The sequence below is a fragment of the Balaenoptera ricei genome, chromosome X (assembly GCF_028023285.1).
Source record: "Balaenoptera ricei isolate mBalRic1 chromosome X, mBalRic1.hap2, whole genome shotgun sequence".
Lineage (NCBI taxonomy): Eukaryota > Metazoa > Chordata > Mammalia > Artiodactyla > Balaenopteridae > Balaenoptera > Balaenoptera ricei.
In genome coordinates, this window is record NC_082660.1 from 49,111,385 (window position 1) to 49,130,814 (window position 19,430).

At 44.6% G+C, this 19,430-nt stretch overlaps 1 protein-coding gene across 2 annotated transcripts in view; it reads left to right on the top strand.

Annotated features, from left to right (window-relative positions):
- Positions 1-18,124, top strand: part of PFKFB1 (6-phosphofructo-2-kinase/fructose-2,6-biphosphatase 1) — a 64,130-nt gene extending 46,006 nt beyond the window's left edge. For both annotated transcript variants that reach the window (XM_059911573.1, XM_059911574.1), the window contains exons 9-15: positions 2,487-2,694; positions 5,442-5,588; positions 9,069-9,173; positions 13,362-13,491; positions 16,261-16,323; positions 17,385-17,449; positions 17,801-18,124. In XM_059911573.1, the coding sequence (XP_059767556.1) occupies positions 2,487-2,694; positions 5,442-5,588; positions 9,069-9,173; positions 13,362-13,491; positions 16,261-16,323; positions 17,385-17,449; positions 17,801-17,860 (778 nt within the window). In that variant the 3' untranslated portion in view covers positions 17,861-18,124. The remainder of the gene's footprint in view (positions 1-2,486; positions 2,695-5,441; positions 5,589-9,068; positions 9,174-13,361; positions 13,492-16,260; positions 16,324-17,384; positions 17,450-17,800) is intronic.
- The last annotated feature ends 1,306 nt before the right edge of the window (positions 18,125-19,430 follow it).

Consider the following 19,430-nt stretch of genomic DNA (forward strand, 5'->3'; position numbering starts at 1 on the left):
GGAAATTGCATCTTAGAGAGCTGAAACCGCTTGCTCAAGCTTCCACCACAAGTCAGAGGGTAGAGCTAGGATTCTAACCACATATTCTGTCTCTTAATCATGTCTGTTTTCACAACATGCATGCACCTTCAATCAATAAGTATTTGGATTCTTTGGGCTATGGTGTACATTGGGGGTGTAAATAAGGGAAAGAGAGGTAGGTTCTATCCTCAGGTAGCTTCCATAGTGCTTTGACATATGGGAAGATACATGAAAAATATGAAACTTTCATTCATAATACCAACTAAAGATTGGAGAGGTGTTAGCTGGCAGTACAGGGAAGATGTGAGTTTTAGACGTAGGGTATACCCAGAACCTCACTTTCTTTCAAAATGGATTGTGATGAGAAGAGACCCTGGTCACTCAGACCCTTTGGGCTCCAAGTAACAAGTATAAGGAAGCTGCTAACAGTCATCACCACCCTAAGACGTTTAAAGAGCATCATTCCAACTTTGTCCAACCAAAGTCCCCAGAGGTGAGCATTGTTACTGCCTCACTTCTTAGATGGGGAAACAGACCCAGGGCAGGGCAAGGGCTTACCTGAGGCCACACAATGAGTGAGTAGCAGAATATATACTCAAATTCTTGTCTTCAAACTTCCATCATGGTTATCCTCCTCCCACATCCCTATATCATAAAAAGTGTCACATGAGGCTTAGACACTCAGGGCAAGGGGCAGGACCTTGTGTACAATTGTGAATATTGTTCACCGTGCCAGGTCATGGGTACACTTACTTTTCTCACCAAGACACGTGTACTGGAGTGGGGGAAACTTTTTCAAATTTCCACAAAGATACTGTATGAATAGTAGCATATGGTGGAAGAAGTTTGAAGGAGGGGAGCTAAAATGAAAGAACAACATTGAGAAAGCCCCTAGCCTTTGGCCTAGACTGCTGCAGGTACTCGGTGTTTGATGAATCAGTTTGGGTCTGAAGACAACTGATTCTGAAAGTTGGTTTTATCTAATCGTTTTTCCATCAACAGACATTTACAATCCATGCATCAAGGCCCACCCCTAAGCTGTGCCCTAGGAACCCAAAGAGGGAAGGGCTATCTATCTCTGTTCTGATAGAATGCCCACTTGGTTGAGGAAGACAATGAGTATGCAGTTGACCAGAATTGTGGGGATGGTAAAGCAAGTGGGGTGGGGGAACACAGAAGAGGGGACCGAGTCCAACTTGGAGGAAAAGGTCTGGAAGAGCATGTTTACCCAGTAGGTAGACTAGACATGCATTTAGGGCACCAGCAAGGTAGAGTCCACCAAAAATAAGAAAAAATATTCTTGAAAGCTTTTAATAGTTTGTATTTCAAAAACAGCATCAAGGTAGTCAAAACAGAAAAAAATATAACCAGAACTCAGTAGAACTTCTTCATGTTATAATATAGCTTATAATTTTTATTTTAAATTACACATGATGGGGGTAAGCATTAGCTACTATAATACTTTTGATGTGAAGTACATTTAAATGACTTCACATAATCCTGGGCTCAAAGAAAACTGTCTAAAGAGAGTGAATGTACTGGTTCTTGAAGGATGGATGCATAAGAGCTCAACTTTGGAAATCAGGCAAATAACATCTTTTCAAGGAAAGAGAACAGTACCTTGTAATGGCCTAGTTAAATCTGAATAAAAGTAGAGGAGTACAGAGAATATTTAAGCAAAAATATTAAGGCTAGGATGAATCAGAGAAGTTATGAGCATGGACATGGAACATTGAGGTGAGGCAAAGCAGGACTAGTGTGTGAAGGCACCTAGAATGTCAGACTAAGCTACGGAATTTGGAAGTTCTCCTAGAGCCACTCAGGACCTAGTGCCAGGAACAAGACAACAAGGCTACATCAGATACTTCCTACTTAGGTTCTGAGAGTCATAGATGAGATGGTTGGAGAGTTTGACATTAGGCAAATCAATTCCTCTCTCTGTGTTTCAGTTTCCTCACCTATCAGAGATAATAATCTCTGCTTCCTAGGATGGTTATGAGGATTTATGCACTTTGAAGCCCCCACCCCTGCCAGATGCACACACACACACAAAATGGTCAGCAAATGCAAGTGGCCTGTGAGATGTTGGAGACAGTCAGGGACACAAAGGATTACTGTTTCTCTCTGAGTATGTCAGCAGTGTGAACCACAAAAGAGGGAACCCTAGATGACTGAAGTGTGAGGAGTGAAAGTAAAAAGACAGTCTGGCTCAAACTGAGATTGAGGAAAGGAGACAAAAGGAGATGGTAGCAGGCAGTGAGCTCCTCAGAGTGGCCAGGAACCAAGTCTCTAGAACAGGTACCCAGAACAGGGCAAGGCATAGCACCTTGTTAGAGGAAATGTAGGTGAGAGCTGGGTTATGGAGGAGGCTTGAAGGCAGGGTGTGTGGTTGGGGCTTTCTCTTGGGATCAGCCTCTCCACCATCAGCCCCTGAGCTGCCCTTGCTCCTGCTTGGGCTGGCCCAGCCACCTGTCCTACATCAAGATCTTCGACGTGGGCACACGCTACATGGTGAACCGAGTGCAGGACCACATCCAGAGCCGCACAGTCTACTATCTCATGAACATCCACGTCACACCCCGCTCCATCTACCTATGCCGGCACGGTGAGAGTGAACTCAACCTCAGAGGCCGCATCGGAGGTGACTCTGGCCTATCAGCTCGGGGCAAGCAGGTAGGGATGGCCCCATGCACTCAGAGGTGTTGGCTGAGCTGGTCCAGGTGGGCTGTGGGTTGGCGGGGTGGCTGCTGCCTGGGTCCTGAGGATGGGGGTACTCAGTGGCAGGATAAAGGCAGGTTCTGGTCACTCTTGCTCTTCCACCCCATCAGCCACTCAGTTTTGACCCATTGAATAGCTCCCAAGTGCCAACAGCATCTGCAAGTCCGATGGCTTGGTCCTGGTGCTCCAGGCCTTTCCAGATCTGGCTGCTCCTCCAGCCCCATTACAATAAGCACCCTCTCTCTTGCCTGACTGGTCCCCTCATCTTTCTCACAACTCTGTGCTTTTGCTTGTGCAGATTCCCCACCGAGGCTGTCCTCCTCTGTCCCCTCTGTCAGCTGGTAACCATCATTTGCACAGATAGCTGCCTTAAAGTGCCCCACCTTTGAATCCGTCTTCTCCTCCATTACTCAGGGCTGATGCTACTCCCCCAATCCCCCACTACAGGTCATCACAGGGTCAGCACTTGTCCCCCACCAGTTACCGCTTCTTTTCTGCCCTCCCTCCTCCACCCCTTCCAGGACCCATCTCCTGCTCCATGAGCTGGTCCAGGAAGCCCTCCCCCTGTCCTTTCCTGCCCTCCTAGGCAGGTCACCTGGGCTCCATCCCCCCCCAGTTCTGGCCCATCTCTGACCCTCACGGTGGGAGTCTCTTCTTTGTAGCTGAGAATAGTGAGCTGCACATTATGGGTGCTGGCCAATTAAAGAGACACATTTTCCCATGTTTGGCCCTGTCCCTGGGCTTATTAACACAGTTATTGTTCTTGCTGGGAGGATGGCTTGGGGTGGAACAAGTGGGAAAATAAGGTGCAGGAGGGAAGGTGTGTCCTCTTTTATTGGACACCTCTGCACATTCATGGCACCATCTGCTTCCACATGTGTGGCCTCATTTAATCTTCACAACAGCTCTGTGGGGTGGCCATTACCGTCACTGATTTATGGATGAGGAGGCTGAGGCCCACACAGGAACAGAGAGTGGCCCCTGGTCACACAACCAGTAAAGGACAGAGCCAGGACTGAAAACCAGGCCTTCATGCTTGCTCCTCAGCCTCCCCCACTGCAGAGCTGGCAGTGTCACAGGCAAGGCATTGCACTGGAAGGCCTGGTCCTCCTGGATCATTTTTTCTTACCTTCAGACTGGTAGCCTCCCCTCGAGGTAGACTCTGACCTCTGACTCTCGCCTCTCTCGCAGAGTCAGAGACCACTGGAGGAGCCACCTTAGCCCGTGGCACCACCTACAGCCAGGGGTCTCTTGGTTAGGGCTGTCCATGGCTTTGCCTGCACAATTTAGCACCCAGTTTGGACACATGGCCATCTCCACCCAACATGCCTCCTTGAACACAAGTGTGCGCATGTACATGCACACGCCTGGCCCCAACCTTCATGATAAAGGGCACAGTGCACCATGCATTGTTTACAAAGCACTTTCCCATCAACTGTCACCCACCACCAATCACAGTAGCTCTCACTTACTATGTGCCAGGGAGCGCTCTGGGTTCTCCCCGTCCACTATCCAACGTGACACTCACAGAGACCAGGCTGAGTGAGCTAATGCTGTTTGCATTTTATAGGCAGGAGATATGAGGCCAGAGACGGCCAGGGACATGTCCCAGGCCACACAGGCATAACCCCCATTGCCTGTCTCCCAGTCAGCACTCCTTCCACCAGAGCACACTGACTGCTGACTCATAATCCATAATTAGAATGTGTGTACACAATGCCTATATTTGTACATAAAAATGTGTGCCTGTATCTGTACATTTGTGCAGATGTTCCTCACACACCATCTGTGATGAATAACATGCCTATATGCAGAAGAAAAGCGAACCACTTGCTCATCTGTGCTCCCACAAACCTAAAAGTGGTTCCTTTTGGTGCTGTCACTGTTTCCCTCACTGGACTGGCCATGTCTTAATAACAGGACACCCCAGTACCCAGCACATGGCCACACACACTCAGTAAATGTTTGAATGCCCTTAGAACCTGGGTACCAGGTCCCCTGCTCAAACAATGAGAATTCACAGGGTCAAAGAGAAATGTACCCCACATCCCACCCCCATACACTTCCAGACCACACTCAGAGTACCCAGAACACTAGAATTTCCTGCCCAGGGTCTGCTTCCATTACTTACACGGGCACATCCCAGAGTCTGTTCACCTGAGAAAAGGCCACGTCACAGAAGTGTTCATCCCTAGGCAAAGGGGTGGCCAAGGGGTTACTGTTTGTGTGTCATGGAGATTGGTGGAGATATGGTATGGACAGAACATGTTCCTGTGACTGGATTATCCATAAACGTGTACTCGAGGCACCTAGGAGTGCAGGATGGAGCAGAAATGGGAAAAGGAGGGAAGTAGACTATGAGTGGAGTGCTTCCATTTGTACTTTTGTCCCAGGCTCCACAAATGTTAGAGGTGGGTTGTTTGAATGAATGAACAATCAAGTAGGGGGTTCTGTGAGCACACACACACACACATATGCACATATACACACATAAATACACATAGTCTTCTCTATTCCCTTGGTCCTTAGTCACATGGACAAGAGTATGACTTTTTATAAATTGGGAATATTTAAACTCTACTTTTGCTTGTTCATCATCACTCCATTATTTGTGGCAGATCTGAAATTCTTCTCATGGTCACCCTGTCTTCTTTCATCTCTCTTTCTCCCCTGCTCTCCTCCTTTGCACCCCTACTCCCCAGTATGCCTATGCCCTGGCCAACTTCATTCAGTCCCAGGGCATCAGCTCCCTGAAGGTGTGGACCAGCCACATGAAGAGGACCATCCAGACAGCTGAAGCCCTGGGTGTTCCTTATGAGCAGTGGAAGGCCCTGAATGAGATTGATGCGGTGAGATGGAGGGGGATGGATTTCCTGGTGGGTGGTGAGGTTTGACTCTAGGCTTATCCCCTGGATTGCCTCTACTCTGGCTCATATGGGGAACCTAATTAATTCAACAAACATTTCTTACGCTAAACACTGTTCTGTGACTTGGGGATCCAGTGAAGGCCAGAACAGACAAGGTATTTACTCTCATGGAGCCCAAAGGCAGACTGTGAATAAGACATTGCATTGCATGTGACAAAAGTTTGTGAGAGGGGAAGTACAAGGGACTATAGAGTCTCAGAAGGTGAGGGTACTCTTGACAAGACAGTGGTGGAAGATTTAGAAGGAAAGCTTCCTAGAGGAAGCTGGAGATGAGACAAGAAGCAGGCAAAATGGGCTGGGGTGAGGGAATAATTTTAATTCGAGAAATAGGGAACAGTTCATGTGAAAACCCAGAGGTGAGAAGAGAGCATGACATGTTTAGGGAACTGAGGAAAAATAGCAGAGAGTCTGGGACAATGAGTGTGAGGTCTGGAGAGAAGGGAGATGAGGTTGGAAAGGAAGACAGCTTATAGGGCTTTATAGTCCATGTTGAGGGATTTGGGTGCTGCCCTAAAAATGGGAAGCCATTGATGTGGTCTAAGTCAAGGAAGAGTGGCCTGAATGTGATTCACATTTTCTTAAAAAAAAAGACCACTCTGGTCATGTGTGGAGACTAGGTGAGAAGAAGGCCAGAATGAGAATGCATACCAGTATGGAGATGGCTGCATTAGTCTAGGCAAGAGGTGAGGGTGTGATGGCCAATATGTATATTGGAGATGAAATGAAGAAGAAAAATTTGGTAAATATTTCACCTGACCCTCGTGACATGGCAGTCTCTCTTTAGAGTCAGGTTTTTCCATGAGCTTTTTGAGAAGGTGTTTCCTCTCCATTGTCTCACCTGCACTATAGGTACACTGATCTCAGGTTAGACACTAAAGTAAAAGCTTCACCACAGATGTAGATAACTTGTGTGTAGGTAGGTTAACCTGATTGCCTGCTAGATAAATACAGAGAAGTATGTTTGTGTATACATAATACATATATGCTTAACTGTAGATGTACAGAGACACACATATTTAGAAAAAGGATATACAACATTGTTATACATATCACATATATTTGTTATAAAATACATGCAAGCAACAGTTCATCATAATTGTTCAGTTATTGTTTGTTTCTGGCCCACATGTGGTGTAAACATTTATTGGATACCTACTCCATTTCAGGCTCTGGAGTAGTGCTGGAGACAGATATTGGTTCCTGTCTTCACTGGGTTTTCAGAAAAAAACAGGGTAGACAGAGGAATGCAAAATAGCGTGTGTGATACAGTCTCTGATGAGTTAGAATGTGGGCACACAGATGTTGGGGCAAGGCATCTGACCCAGCCATGATCTGCCTAGGGGAAGTGATGCCTAGCTAAAACCTAAGGGGTGAGTAACAGTGAGCCAGATAGAGAGGATCAGGGATAGTATGTCACGCAGAGAAAGCAACATAAGCAAAGAGGGAATTCTGGGTGTGTGTGTGTGTGTGTATAGAACTACTAAGGTCATAGCAGTGGAGATGGAGAGGGAAGAAAAAGGAATAGATCTGAGAGAAATTTAGGAGGTAGAATCTCAGAAATTAGCTATGAGGGGATGGGTAAGGAAGAAGGAAGAATTTAGAATGATGTCTAATTTTCTGGTTGCTTTTCCATTCAGTAATATATTAATAATTAGATATATTAATCTAATAATATTAGATTAAATTAATCTATTTAAATTGCTATATAGTCAAAATAATATTAATTAATATAATAATATATTCCATTGATTGAGTTTTCAAAATGTGCCTTGTACATTCTGTACTAGTCTCTTTTACATATATTGTCTCTAATATTCAAACTACTGTTGTGAGGTAGTTATAATTATCCTTATTTTGCAGATGAGGAAAATAAAATTCAGAGAAGTTAAGCAATTTTCCTTAAGTCAATAAAGAGTCAGTGGCCACTTCCACAGGCAACAGGCTCCCAGCATGCCTCAGAATAGAAAGTCAAAGCCAATCTGGAAGGACCTTGTGTATATACAGGGTGTACTTTCTCCTATGGACAGTGTCAGTTGCAGGTTTGACACTGCCTGTCTTCTTGTAGGTTGGGGCAGGGGTGAACCTAAACCCTAAGGGAAGCTTGGTTGACGGCTCAAAAGACAACAACCAGAGCACATTGCTCCCCTACAGGAAGGTCTACTTGGAATCTACACAACCAGAAGGAAATCTTACAAACCCAATATCACTTCCCACCTCTACCAGCAGCCACCTCACTTCTGTGGATTTCTCAGTGGGAACTCATTCTCTGAGCCCTTGATTCCTTCTTTGGGTGTGGAGAGTGTATCTCCCCAAGGACCACTCTGAAACTGTTAGGAATTTACTAATTCTTGCCTTCTGAGAAGTCTGTGGATACCTGTTTCTTTATCTGCCAGAGGTCCTGGAGCAGAGGTGTGGGCAGGAGGGATGGGAAATGCTATAACACAAGAAAGCACTGCTGTGGATGTGTGCACATACGTGCGCCTGCCTACACAGTCACAGACATCCACCATAGGTATGTTTACACTCACAGACCTGCACTTCACAGACACATGGACCCAGTAGTCAAACACAGGTTCCCTCTCAGATGCATCTACCAATCATATTTGCACCACTCATGCACACACATACACACTTACAGAGAGACACACCTAGAGATACATATCACACTCACCGTAGACACACATGTAGTCTTTGCATATATCTACATCACATAGACACAGAGGCATACCGGGGACATATAAACAGTACAGACACATAACCTCAATCATATTACCACAGATTCACGCAGACCTCAGACATAGGTACACAGATACTCACACATATAATCAGGGACATACACACTCACAGATACACATACCACAGACACACTGAGACCCACATGGAGAGACAGACCACAGAGACACCCATGCAGGCACATTCTTAGATGATCAGACAGTCTGTATACACACACACTCACACCAATACACTATACATATGCTGAGACAAATACACAACCAACAGCATAGGACCTTAAACATACCACAACTACACACCATAAGCATGCTGCACACACACAGATAAACACAGTCACAAATCCCCACAAATTTATAAAAATACACACTCATATATACAATGTACACCTATAAACCTATTGGGACAACCATAGAGAAACACCACAGATACCCACCATACACTCAGCCTGAACACACCTATACACATGCACTCATTCTCACATCCACACAGCTACACACCTTGTGCATACATACACACATACATTGACAACAGACGCAGACCTAGAGCTGTGTTCACAGAAACCCAGGTGCTTGTGTGCTAACGTTCCACAATCATTGGCTTCAGAACTATGGTAAAGGCTGTGGGGATTTCAACTTGTGAATACTTTTGTTCCCAAATAATTTTTCTCAGGGTGTCTGTGAGGAGATGACCTACGAAGAAATCCAAGAACACTACCCTGAAGAATTTGCACTACGAGACCAAGATAAATATCGCTACCGCTATCCCAAGGGAGAGGTAAGGTTTGGAGGGGTGGCCAGACTCTTAGGACTCCTCCCCAGTATCTCTATTCCAACTACCAGGATTCCATATTTTCCCAGACAGCTTTAAAAACAGGGTAAAGCAAATTTTGCAGCATCTTCCATCCCACAAGGCACATGATTATCTGGCCCTTGGCTGTCTCATTCTTAGCTATAGGCAACAGATTCCTCTTTTTTTAAAAGCTACACATTTGCCTGATTATTTTCCTGTCTTCTTTCAGGAGGGCTCACTTTGTCCTAGACTTTGTCTTTGATATCCTTACACTAAAGGTATTTGAAATAGTTCAATATACTCTAATTTCCTGAAAATTTTATTGCCAAGTTGCCTAAAGCTACAGCCTCTCTGGACTGTGGGTTGGAGTCCCAAGGGACAATGGCTAACGGTTTATCCAACTTCTTTGCCACCACATGAACCAGACTATCAATTCCCTATTCCCATGTGAGGTAAATCCTCGTTGTTTTCAACCCAGTCTCCATTTAGCCAGTTCCACATGTTAGAATATTTATTAGTCATACTCCATTTCTGATACAGATCCCAGGGAACAATTATCAGAAAGCAGGATATCAGAGAAGAAGAAACAATAGATATCCTGTGTTACAAAGCACTTTCACATTTGTATTTTCATCCTCAAAAATGACATTATGAAGTCAGTCTGACTTTGCCCTCATTTTCCTTTATATATTTTGAAGCTATGTTGTTAGAGGCATACAAATTTAAAGCAATTATATCTCCTTAGTGAATTGTATATTTTATTATTACATAGTGAGCAAGCCTCTTTCCCGCTAATAATGCTTTTTGCCTAAAAGTGTATTTTATATGATATTTATATAGCTATATAAGATTTCTTCTGGTCAGTATTTGCCTAGTTCATCTTTAGTCATTTACTTTCAACTTCTCTGTGTATTTTTGTTTTGTTTCTTATAGACAGCGTATAGTTGGCTTTTATTGGTTTTAATAAAAACTGAAAACGTATGTCTTTTGAATGGTAAATTTGGTACACTTACTTTTATTGTAATTACTGATTTATTTGAACTTCTTTCTATTCTCTTATTTTGAGCTCTCTAGGCTTAGTTTATCTTTTCTCTTTTCCTCCCTTCTTTAGAATTGATAGAGTTTTTACATCTATATTTGACTTACACAATCTCTTTCCATTCTTTTACAGTTACTCTTAACATTTTAATATGTGTGATTGACAAAATCTAAAAAGCAATATCTCCACCCACCCCCTAAAACGATATAAAAATGTTACAACTCTGGTCACTCCCTCTCTTAACTTACATGTTAATTGTTGTTTTGTATTTTACTTCAAACTTGTGTCTTATCCCCCAAATGAATTATTATTGTTATTAATAAATTTATTATTGTAAGCACAACTTACTAAGTAGATGTTGACTGAATTCATGCTTACTAAAGCACTTCAATTTACAACAATCTATCAGAATATATCACTATTTGTTCCTATAATATCAACATATTATATTTTTTTAAGTTAAATCAATATTACCAGAGTAGAATTATTATAAATGCTAGACAAAATAGAGCTACTTCCAAACGAGTAATAAACTTTGTACCCACATAGATGGATTTTTTTTCTTTTTTAAAAATTTTGTTGGATTATAGTTGATTTACAATGTTGTATTACTTTCAGGTATACAGCAAAGTGATTCAGTTATACATATACATATATTCATTCTTTTTCAGATTCTTTTCTCATAAAGGTTATCACATAATATTGAGTAGAGTTCCCTGTGTTATACAGTTGGTCCTTGTTGGTTATCTATCTTATATATAGTAGTGTGTGTCTGTTAATCCCAAGCTCCTGATTTATTCTCCCCCCCCCCCCAATTTTCCCCTTTGGTAACCATAAGTTTGTTTTTGATATCTGTAGGTCTGTTTCTGTTTTGTAAATAAGTTCATTTGTATCATTTTTTAAAAATGAGATTCCACATATGTGTGATATCATATGATATTTGTCTTTCTCTGACTTACTTCACTTAATATGGTAAGTGAAGTGAAGCATCCATGTTGCTGCAAATGACATTATTTCATTCTTTTTTATGGCTGAGTAATAGTTCATCATATATGTATACCACATCTTCTTTATCCATTCATCTGTTGATGGACATTTAGCTTGCTTCCATGTCTTGGCTATTATAAATAGTGCCGCAGTGAACATTAGGTGCATATATCTTTTAGAATTATGGTTTTCTCTGGATATATGCCTACGAGTGGGATTGCTGGATCATATGACTGTTCTATCTTTAGTTTTTAAGGAACCTCCATACTGTTCTAGATGGATTTTATATAGTGGAAAAGGGGTAAAATCACTTATCCAATTAAAATATAATTCTTATTAGCTAAAAAATAATATTGTATGCAGTCAGTGTTTATTTAGATTTAACCACATATTTACCAATTCCCTTGATCATTCTTTCTCCTTACAGCTCAAGTTTTCCTTCTGGGTTCAATGTCTATCTTCCTTTAGAAGTTTCTTTAGGAGGATCTGTTGGTAGTAGACTCACCTTTCTTTTTGTCTAAAAATGTCTTTGGGAGGGATGGTCCTTAATCCTAGATGGTATTTTGACAAGGTATAAAACTCTAGGATGACAGTTTTCTCTCGGCACTTTGGAGAAATTATCCCCACTGTCTTCTGGCTTCTAACATGGTTAAGAAGTCTCCTGCAAGTCTAATTGTCATTTCTTTTCTCTCTGGCTGCTTTTAGGGTCTTTGGGTCTCTATTGCTTTTAAGTTCCACTCTGATATGTCTAAATATTAATTTCTTTTCATTTATCTTGCTTGGGGTTAATTGGACTTCCTGAATCTGAGGACTAGGATTCTTCATTGATTCTAGAAAATTCCCAGACATTATATCTTTAACTATTCCTCGCTCATATTTTCTCTATTATCTCCTTGAAATGCAATTAGATGTGTGCTAGTCCTGTCTCTATCCTTTATGTCTCCTAACTTCTTCTTATTTTCAATCTCTTTGCTACATTCTGAGTAATTTCTTCAGCTCTATCTTCCAGAACAGTATTTCTTAAATTGTATCTAATCTGCTGTTTACTCTATGCATTGAGTTTTCCATTTTAATGACTATACCTTTCATTTATAGAAATTCTACTTAGTTCTTTTTCAAATCTAGATCATATATTCAATAGCAACTTATTTCTTCCTTACATTTTTGATTCAATCTTTTATTTCTTTCAAAATCTCAAGCATATTCATTTTATATTGTGGATCCTTTATCTTAAGTTGTTAGGGTTCTTGTTGTTTCTGCTTATTTTTACTCATGATAGCTTATTTTCCTTGCATGTTATGTGAGCTTCAGTTTGATGAAAATTTATCCGTGGGAATCTCATGCAGTCTGAGTTGAGAGAATCCAGAGAGAATTTCCATTTGCTTCTTCCAGACACTCTTGGCAGCTAATGACTTGAAATCACTTTTTATTAAACTCTCAGCTTAGCATTTTCTAAAACACATAGGTAGTATAATTCTGAACCACATATCTACCTGAGGATAGGCTTGTGGTTATACATTCTTACAGGAGGCTTTTCCTAATTTTTTCCACCAAGAGTCAGGCAGAGACAGATATATTTTCTTACTGTTTCCCTTTGCCTGTGGATATATTTTTTAGTTTATACTTTTGCTGAGGATGTAGTCCTTTGAAGGTCTCAGATTTTTGTGAGAATCTCAGTCCCAAATCCCCACCTAAGGCCTTGTCTCGTGTTTTAAAAGGTTTTAAAAGCTCAGAGCTCTTGGATACTGTGATTGGCAAATGCCCTCATGGGAGTTGTGGCTTCTATATCCATTTATCACTCTTTTTTCCAGTTTTTCTTCATTTTGGAACCATATATTCATAATGTTTCCTTCATTTTCTTGAAAGATCAGCAGTGCAGACATTTATTTTATCCAGATTTTCTAGGGAATTTCAGTGGAAATTTTATTATTGTTATTGTTATTTACTCCACTATATTGGTTGCCCCATTTAATAGATGAGAAACTAAGGCTCTGAGAAGGAAGTGAGTTGCCTAAGGTCATACTGCTGGACCAACAACTGAACTGGCACCACAACCAAGTTTTCCTGATTCCTAGTGTAGAGTTCTTCTCCTCTGGGCAAATGTGCCTCATCTCCTCTTCTTATCCAAGTGTTTCTCTCCCTTTTAGTCCTATGAGGATCTGGTCCAGCGTCTGGAGCCAGTTATAATGGAGCTAGAACGGCAGGAAAATGTATTGGTGATCTGCCACCAGGCTGTCATGCGGTGCCTCCTGGCCTACTTCCTGGACAAGAGCTCAGGTACCACTGTTCTCTCTGTTCCTGGCACGGGAGCTGCATGTGAGTTGAGACCTTAACACCAGAAATTGGTGGTTTATATCTTAATAGTTAAGAGCACAGGATCTAGAACGAGGGTGCATGTGTTCAAGTTCTTGCTCTGTCACATAATACCTTTGGCAAATTACTTTAACCTCTCTGTTCTCAGTTTCCTTATCTGTAAAATGGGGAGAATAATGATGAAGTTTAAATAAATGAACATATGTAACATAAATAGCTTAGAACAGTTCATGACACAAAGTATGGGCCATATAAGTGTTAGCTGCTATTATTAATATCAGTGTTATTCTGAGATAACATTTTCAAAGACAACCTTAACAGTCTGCCTCAACCTGAAAAAGCTGAGCCAGTATTTGTCTGCGGCATGCTGTTCTCAGGTGGAATGGGACCTCTTGTGGCCGCTTGATTTTGATTATAGGTTTCTGTCTTTGCTATAGGGATGATTTCCCCAAGATATTGATGTTTTCATTTACAATTTTTAAATGATAATTTCTTTTTATAAAAAACATCTAGGTATTTTAATTTACCGAGTATCTACACTGACTACAAATACTGAAATGCAAACTAAGGCAGCTGGCCTGGCAAGGGACTGTTGTGTCACCTTCAGGTGGGAGAAAAACATCTAGGTATTTTAATTTACCGAGTATCTACACTGACTACAAATACTGAAATGCAAACTAAGGCAGCTGGCCTGGCAAGGGACTGTTGTGTCACCTTCAGGTGGGAGAGTCCATTTCTGACATGGATGCTGAAGCATTGACATCTCCAGGATACTGGAGGGAGGGAGTGTGAGGACAATGCAAAGTCATATTTGAAGTGTACAATATCCTGCAGACTTGGATCTTCTCTATGACGCTAGCTTCCAAACAAAGGGCACTTGTAATATGGAGTCATCTAGAATTGGAACACTTGGGACTTGAAAACTTGACATTGGACAAGTAATTTCCTCTGCTTGGTCCTCAATCTCTTCAATGGAAAAAAGATGACAGGGGTTGGGGTGGTGCTGCTAGATTTCTGATACTGTCCACATCTCTACTGCTCAGTACTAGTTTTGAGACTGTGAGGCCAGCCCTGTAACCCCAACTGTGCAGAAGAGGAAATGGAAGCTCTGAGGGATGGAGGAATTGCCCAAGATCACAGGGCTCAGTGGGGGCAGGGAGAGGTACCAATCTCAGGTGCATTCCAGAGGCCCCTCACTTCAGACACATGTGAGGTGCATGGGAAACACATGCATCTCTCGTTTGCACACTGCTTTACCCACTTACTACCCAGTTTCATGCACAGGTCATGCCAGCTTCTCACAGCTGTCCTAAGAGCTGGGCCAGGCAGGGCTGGGCACATGCTCTTGCCCCTATCACTCAGGTGAGGAAACTGAGACCCAGAGAGATGGTGTGACTGAGAACTCAGACCCATAAGACCTCAGAGCTGGGTCCAATCCTGTGCTATGAAAGATAGGAACTTCGGGGACCAGAAAGAGAAAAGACAAGGCTGAGGTCACTTGTCCAGGCAGTGGCAGAGCTGGGTCAGAGACCTCAGGCAAGTCGCTTCCCTTCTCTGAGTCTATTTTGTCATGTGTGCAGTGAGGAACAGTAACTCCCGCAGAGTATCAGTGAGGGTGGAATGAGATAGTGCACCAAAAGCACTGGGCCCAGCACCTGAAGATGATGGTGACAAAAGCAAGGAGGAGGAGCAGACTGGTTGCCCAGGAAATTGCCAAATCTTATGTGTCAGGAGGCTGAGTGGGCAGTGGCAGGCCTTAAAAGCCTAGGGTGAACCTCAGGGGCAGGGAGGCCGTGAGGGGTGGGGTTCTGGCTCAATGAAGGGAGATGGGGAGCTGTATAGGTTGCCTGAGTGGTCAGGAGGGTGGGTGTCTGCAGAGAGGAGTGAGGTGGGGGTGTCACCCCACAACACTGTGAGCCCCTCGAAGGCAGTGGCAGCAGACTGCAGTGGGCAGAGCACACATTTGGCCTCAAAACATCCTGGGCTCGAGTCCCAGCACTGCCACTTCCTGGCTGTGGGACGTGGGGCAAGTGTCCTCCCTCTCAGAGCCTCAGTGTCCTCATCCATGGAATGGGCCTGATCATCACCTCCCATCAGGGCTGTCTGGTGAATGTCATCAAGGCCATACGAGTAGTGGCATGCGAATATTCAGAACGACTTTATACATAATCCTCAGTAACTGGAAACAAGTGAATTGGTGAATGCTTGTCCATCGACAAGTGTCCCAGGAGTCAAAGGGCACAGGCCTGGGCTGGGGAGAAAGCTGTGGGAGTTGCCAAGGTGCACGCACACCTCAGCCAAGGCCCCGGCGCATAGTAGGGCCTCAGAAAACACTTGCTGAGACCTGTTGTGGGCCTTTGTGGTGGGGGAGCCCGTGGAAGGGCTGAGGTTGGGGCCGGGAGGGAGGCCTGCCTTGGTCTTATGTTTGCCCTGTGGGTGAGGAGGTCGGCCACCTCCGAGGTGACCATCCTCAGCTTCTGGGGGACCCAGGGTCTGTCCGCGATCCCCAGGGCCCTCTTTCCTCCCTGCTCCTGAGGCCGCCTCTCTGCTCTCTTCCTCCCTCCCCACCCTGCTCTCAGCACTGTCTCTGCAGAGTGTGGGGGAGTAGGGCCCAGGTGAAGAAAACCATGGGGAAGGGGGTGGAAGGGGAGAGTGCTGCAAGCCTGGAGGCCTGGGGAGGTGGTGCCTTCCCCAGCACCCTGTCTCTGAGGGCTGCTCTCTCCTCCTTTCTAGATGAGCTGCCGTATCTCAGGTGCCCTCTGCACACAGTGCTCAAACTTACACCTGTGGCTTACGGTGAGTGCCCCACCTTCATCTGGGGAAAAGCACATAGACACCATGAGCATGCCTGCAGTGCCTAGCATTTGCCCAGCAGAGTCCTGAGAGAGATTTCCTGGGTGGGTAGTTGGATGTCTTGGTAGAGGCAGGACTGGTGGTAGCAAGATGAGAATGGGGAAGGACTGAGGTGGCCTCTAAATCTGGGACCTGGCCCCAGCTTTCTCTGTCTCTACCAGAGGGCCAATCATACAGCACAAAACTGTAGAAGAGGGGGTCCCCAAAATGGACCAGATGAATAAGCGTACGTTGGGGCCAGAACTGAAGAAAGGGTTCAAAGATCAGCCCGGGCAGTTGAGACTCTCTTTGGGGGCATTAATCAGCTCTGGAATGTTCATGAGCAGTGAAGGGAAAGAATTAAATCTCTTCTGGGGTATGAACAGGGCAGATGGTGTACTGAAGCCTGGATTAGGGTTCAATCCACAGGGATGGAGCTAAGGGGGCTTCCATAGGCATTGGGCCTCCTCTGCCAGCTCCAGGCCCCAATGATACCACCCTCCTCTTTCTTCAGGCTCCCTAGAACTCCCTTGTGACCTTCCACACCTCTGATGTTGCCATAACCGCATAGCTCTAGAAATAAACTTTACCTGGGACTGGTCACCGCAAGGCAGAGGCCCCAGGACTCTTCCACCACTTTAGCACCTAACACAGCTGGGAGGATGCACGGAGCTCCATTGTTATTATTAGGTTTCTGTCTCACAGACAAGAGCTGAGGAGGGGTGCAGAAATCATCTCTTGCCATCTCTCATTCCCACTGACAACTGGGCAAGGGAGGCTCAGAGAAATCTGAGACTATTAGGGGCAGAGCTGGGGGGATGCCCCGTTCCTGTCTCTTAGGCCTAGTGTCTTCCCCTGACATCACACACGTGGTCTAAATTCCCCTCCCTAAAGGGCAGTCACAGTCTGCACACAGCGTGGAGCTGGGGGTGTGGGTGGTGACGGGTGGGGGAGGGAATGACACCTCAGGGAAGACCTGTGCTTACCCGGGTGACTTATGGATGAACGGGTTGTTCTTTTCTGAGGCTGCAAAGTGGAGTCCATCTACCTGAACGTGGAGGCTGTAAACACACATCGGGAGAAGCCTGAGGTAGGTGAGGGACTCTGTGGCCTAAGCTGGCACGTGGTGAAAGCACCCTCCCCTGCAGAAAGGCAGCCCCAGTCCCACAGAGCTTGGGTGTTTCCACCAACAGGTAGAATAACCAGCACCCAGAAATGCAGGAACCGCAGCCCAGACCCGAGGCACCATAGACACGCACAGCTAGAGCAACCCTGCCTAAAAGGCCTCTGGCTGAGGTTCCCCCAGGCTTGCCTGAGAAGAGGGTCAGAATCCAGGCCTAGCTGAAAGAGGGGAGCCTGACAGTGAGGACAAGAGGCAGGGAGGGGCGGGGGCTCCACACTGATGGCTGCTTCCTGCTAATACTGGGTTCTCTCCTCTCAGAATGTGGACGTCAGCCGGGAACCTGAGGAAGCCCTGGACACTGTCCCTGCCCACTACTGAGCCCTTTCTAAGACATAAAACTGCCTCTGTCCTCGCTATCTTTCACGTTTAGGAGCTACTATTGTTGCTTTTCTCTTACACTGAGAACACTCTGGAGTTGGCCTCACTGGAAGAGACCTGCTTCCAGTGAAGAAACCCTCATCAGCTCCAAAACAGGTCTTGATTTCTAGCTACAACCAAGGAGCTATCTAGGTCAGGATGAAACTTTTTCCTTCTTAATTCCTATTCCCTGATCAATAAAGACTTCTCTTACTGCCTACAAAAGGGGAAAGGAGGTCATTGTGAGGATTTTCGCACAAGATCCTCTTAAGATCCTGACCCTATGAAATGGCTCTGGTGCTGTCGGGGTATGGACTGGGTGAGAACTTCCTAGAGAGAAGCGCTTTGGAGTAGTACCTCCAAATGTGAGGGTGGAGATAGGTCCATGTGAGTGCTTATGGCCTTGTTCCTTCGTGGGCAACATGGCTGGGAACATGACACCTTCATCCCTACATTCAAAGAAGAATCTGCACTCAGACCACAGTTCTCCTTCCTTCTCCAACTCTTGTTCCCATCCTGAGTGATTTCACTGTCCATATAAATGATTCAGACAATACCCTGGTCTCCTAGTGCCCTGCCCCCTCAACTTCAGTGATCATCTTCCCTTCAGCCACTCACTCCTTGGTTGGCATCATCTAGACTTCTCTCCAGTCTGACTTCTTAAATACAAGCATCCCACTATCTGACCGCTGGCCCCCCAGTCCTCACAACTCTCTGTGTCATCCACAGGATCCCTAGCAGCATGCCTCCCACACAGCAGGCATGTATGTAGTATATCTTGAATGAACAATATTTGTTCTTGTACTGCATCAAGAGTATAGTTCTTTGATTCCTCCATTATCTCCCAATCCACCAGTCCTCTTCCTCTTCAATGTTCTTCCATACCTGGCCAGCTTGGATCCTACATTCTATCTCTTCAGCCAATCTCCATGCAGCTACTGTGGGCAGATAGCAGCAACCCAGTTGTGAAGAGACAGACTCATACACCCCCTGCCTTTGTTTGTCCTTCCATCACAACCGCCAGCAAGACCCAAACCTTGTATAATCCATATCGCCTTTTTTATTGGGATCACTGCTTGAAGCAAATCTACATTTATCTCCTTCTAGAGCCACCCTTAAATCCTGTTCAAAGTCAAGGTCACCCTCTATTCTCTGGTATTCTATCCATCCCACCTCCCCAAGGATGGGTTGATTCAGTCAGTTCCTGACTATTCCATATCTATATCCTGTCCTTCTCTATTGGCTTTTGCCCCCACAGTCTATGCAACATGTCCAGGTCTCTCTCCTATCCCAAGAAAATCCTCCCTTGTTCCCATGTCCACCTTTAGTTACGTCCCTCTATATCCCTCGCATTCTTACACAAATATCTCAAAATGAATCTATACTTACTCTCCAGAACCCTCTCCCTTTGCCTTCTGTTCCAGGCTTTCCCCTTCTAGATCCTGACTTAAGGTATTATCCCCTTGCCTGCTCTGCTTTCCCCACGTCTCTACCCCACTGAAGTCATACTTGCCTTTTAGCCTAAAGCTGG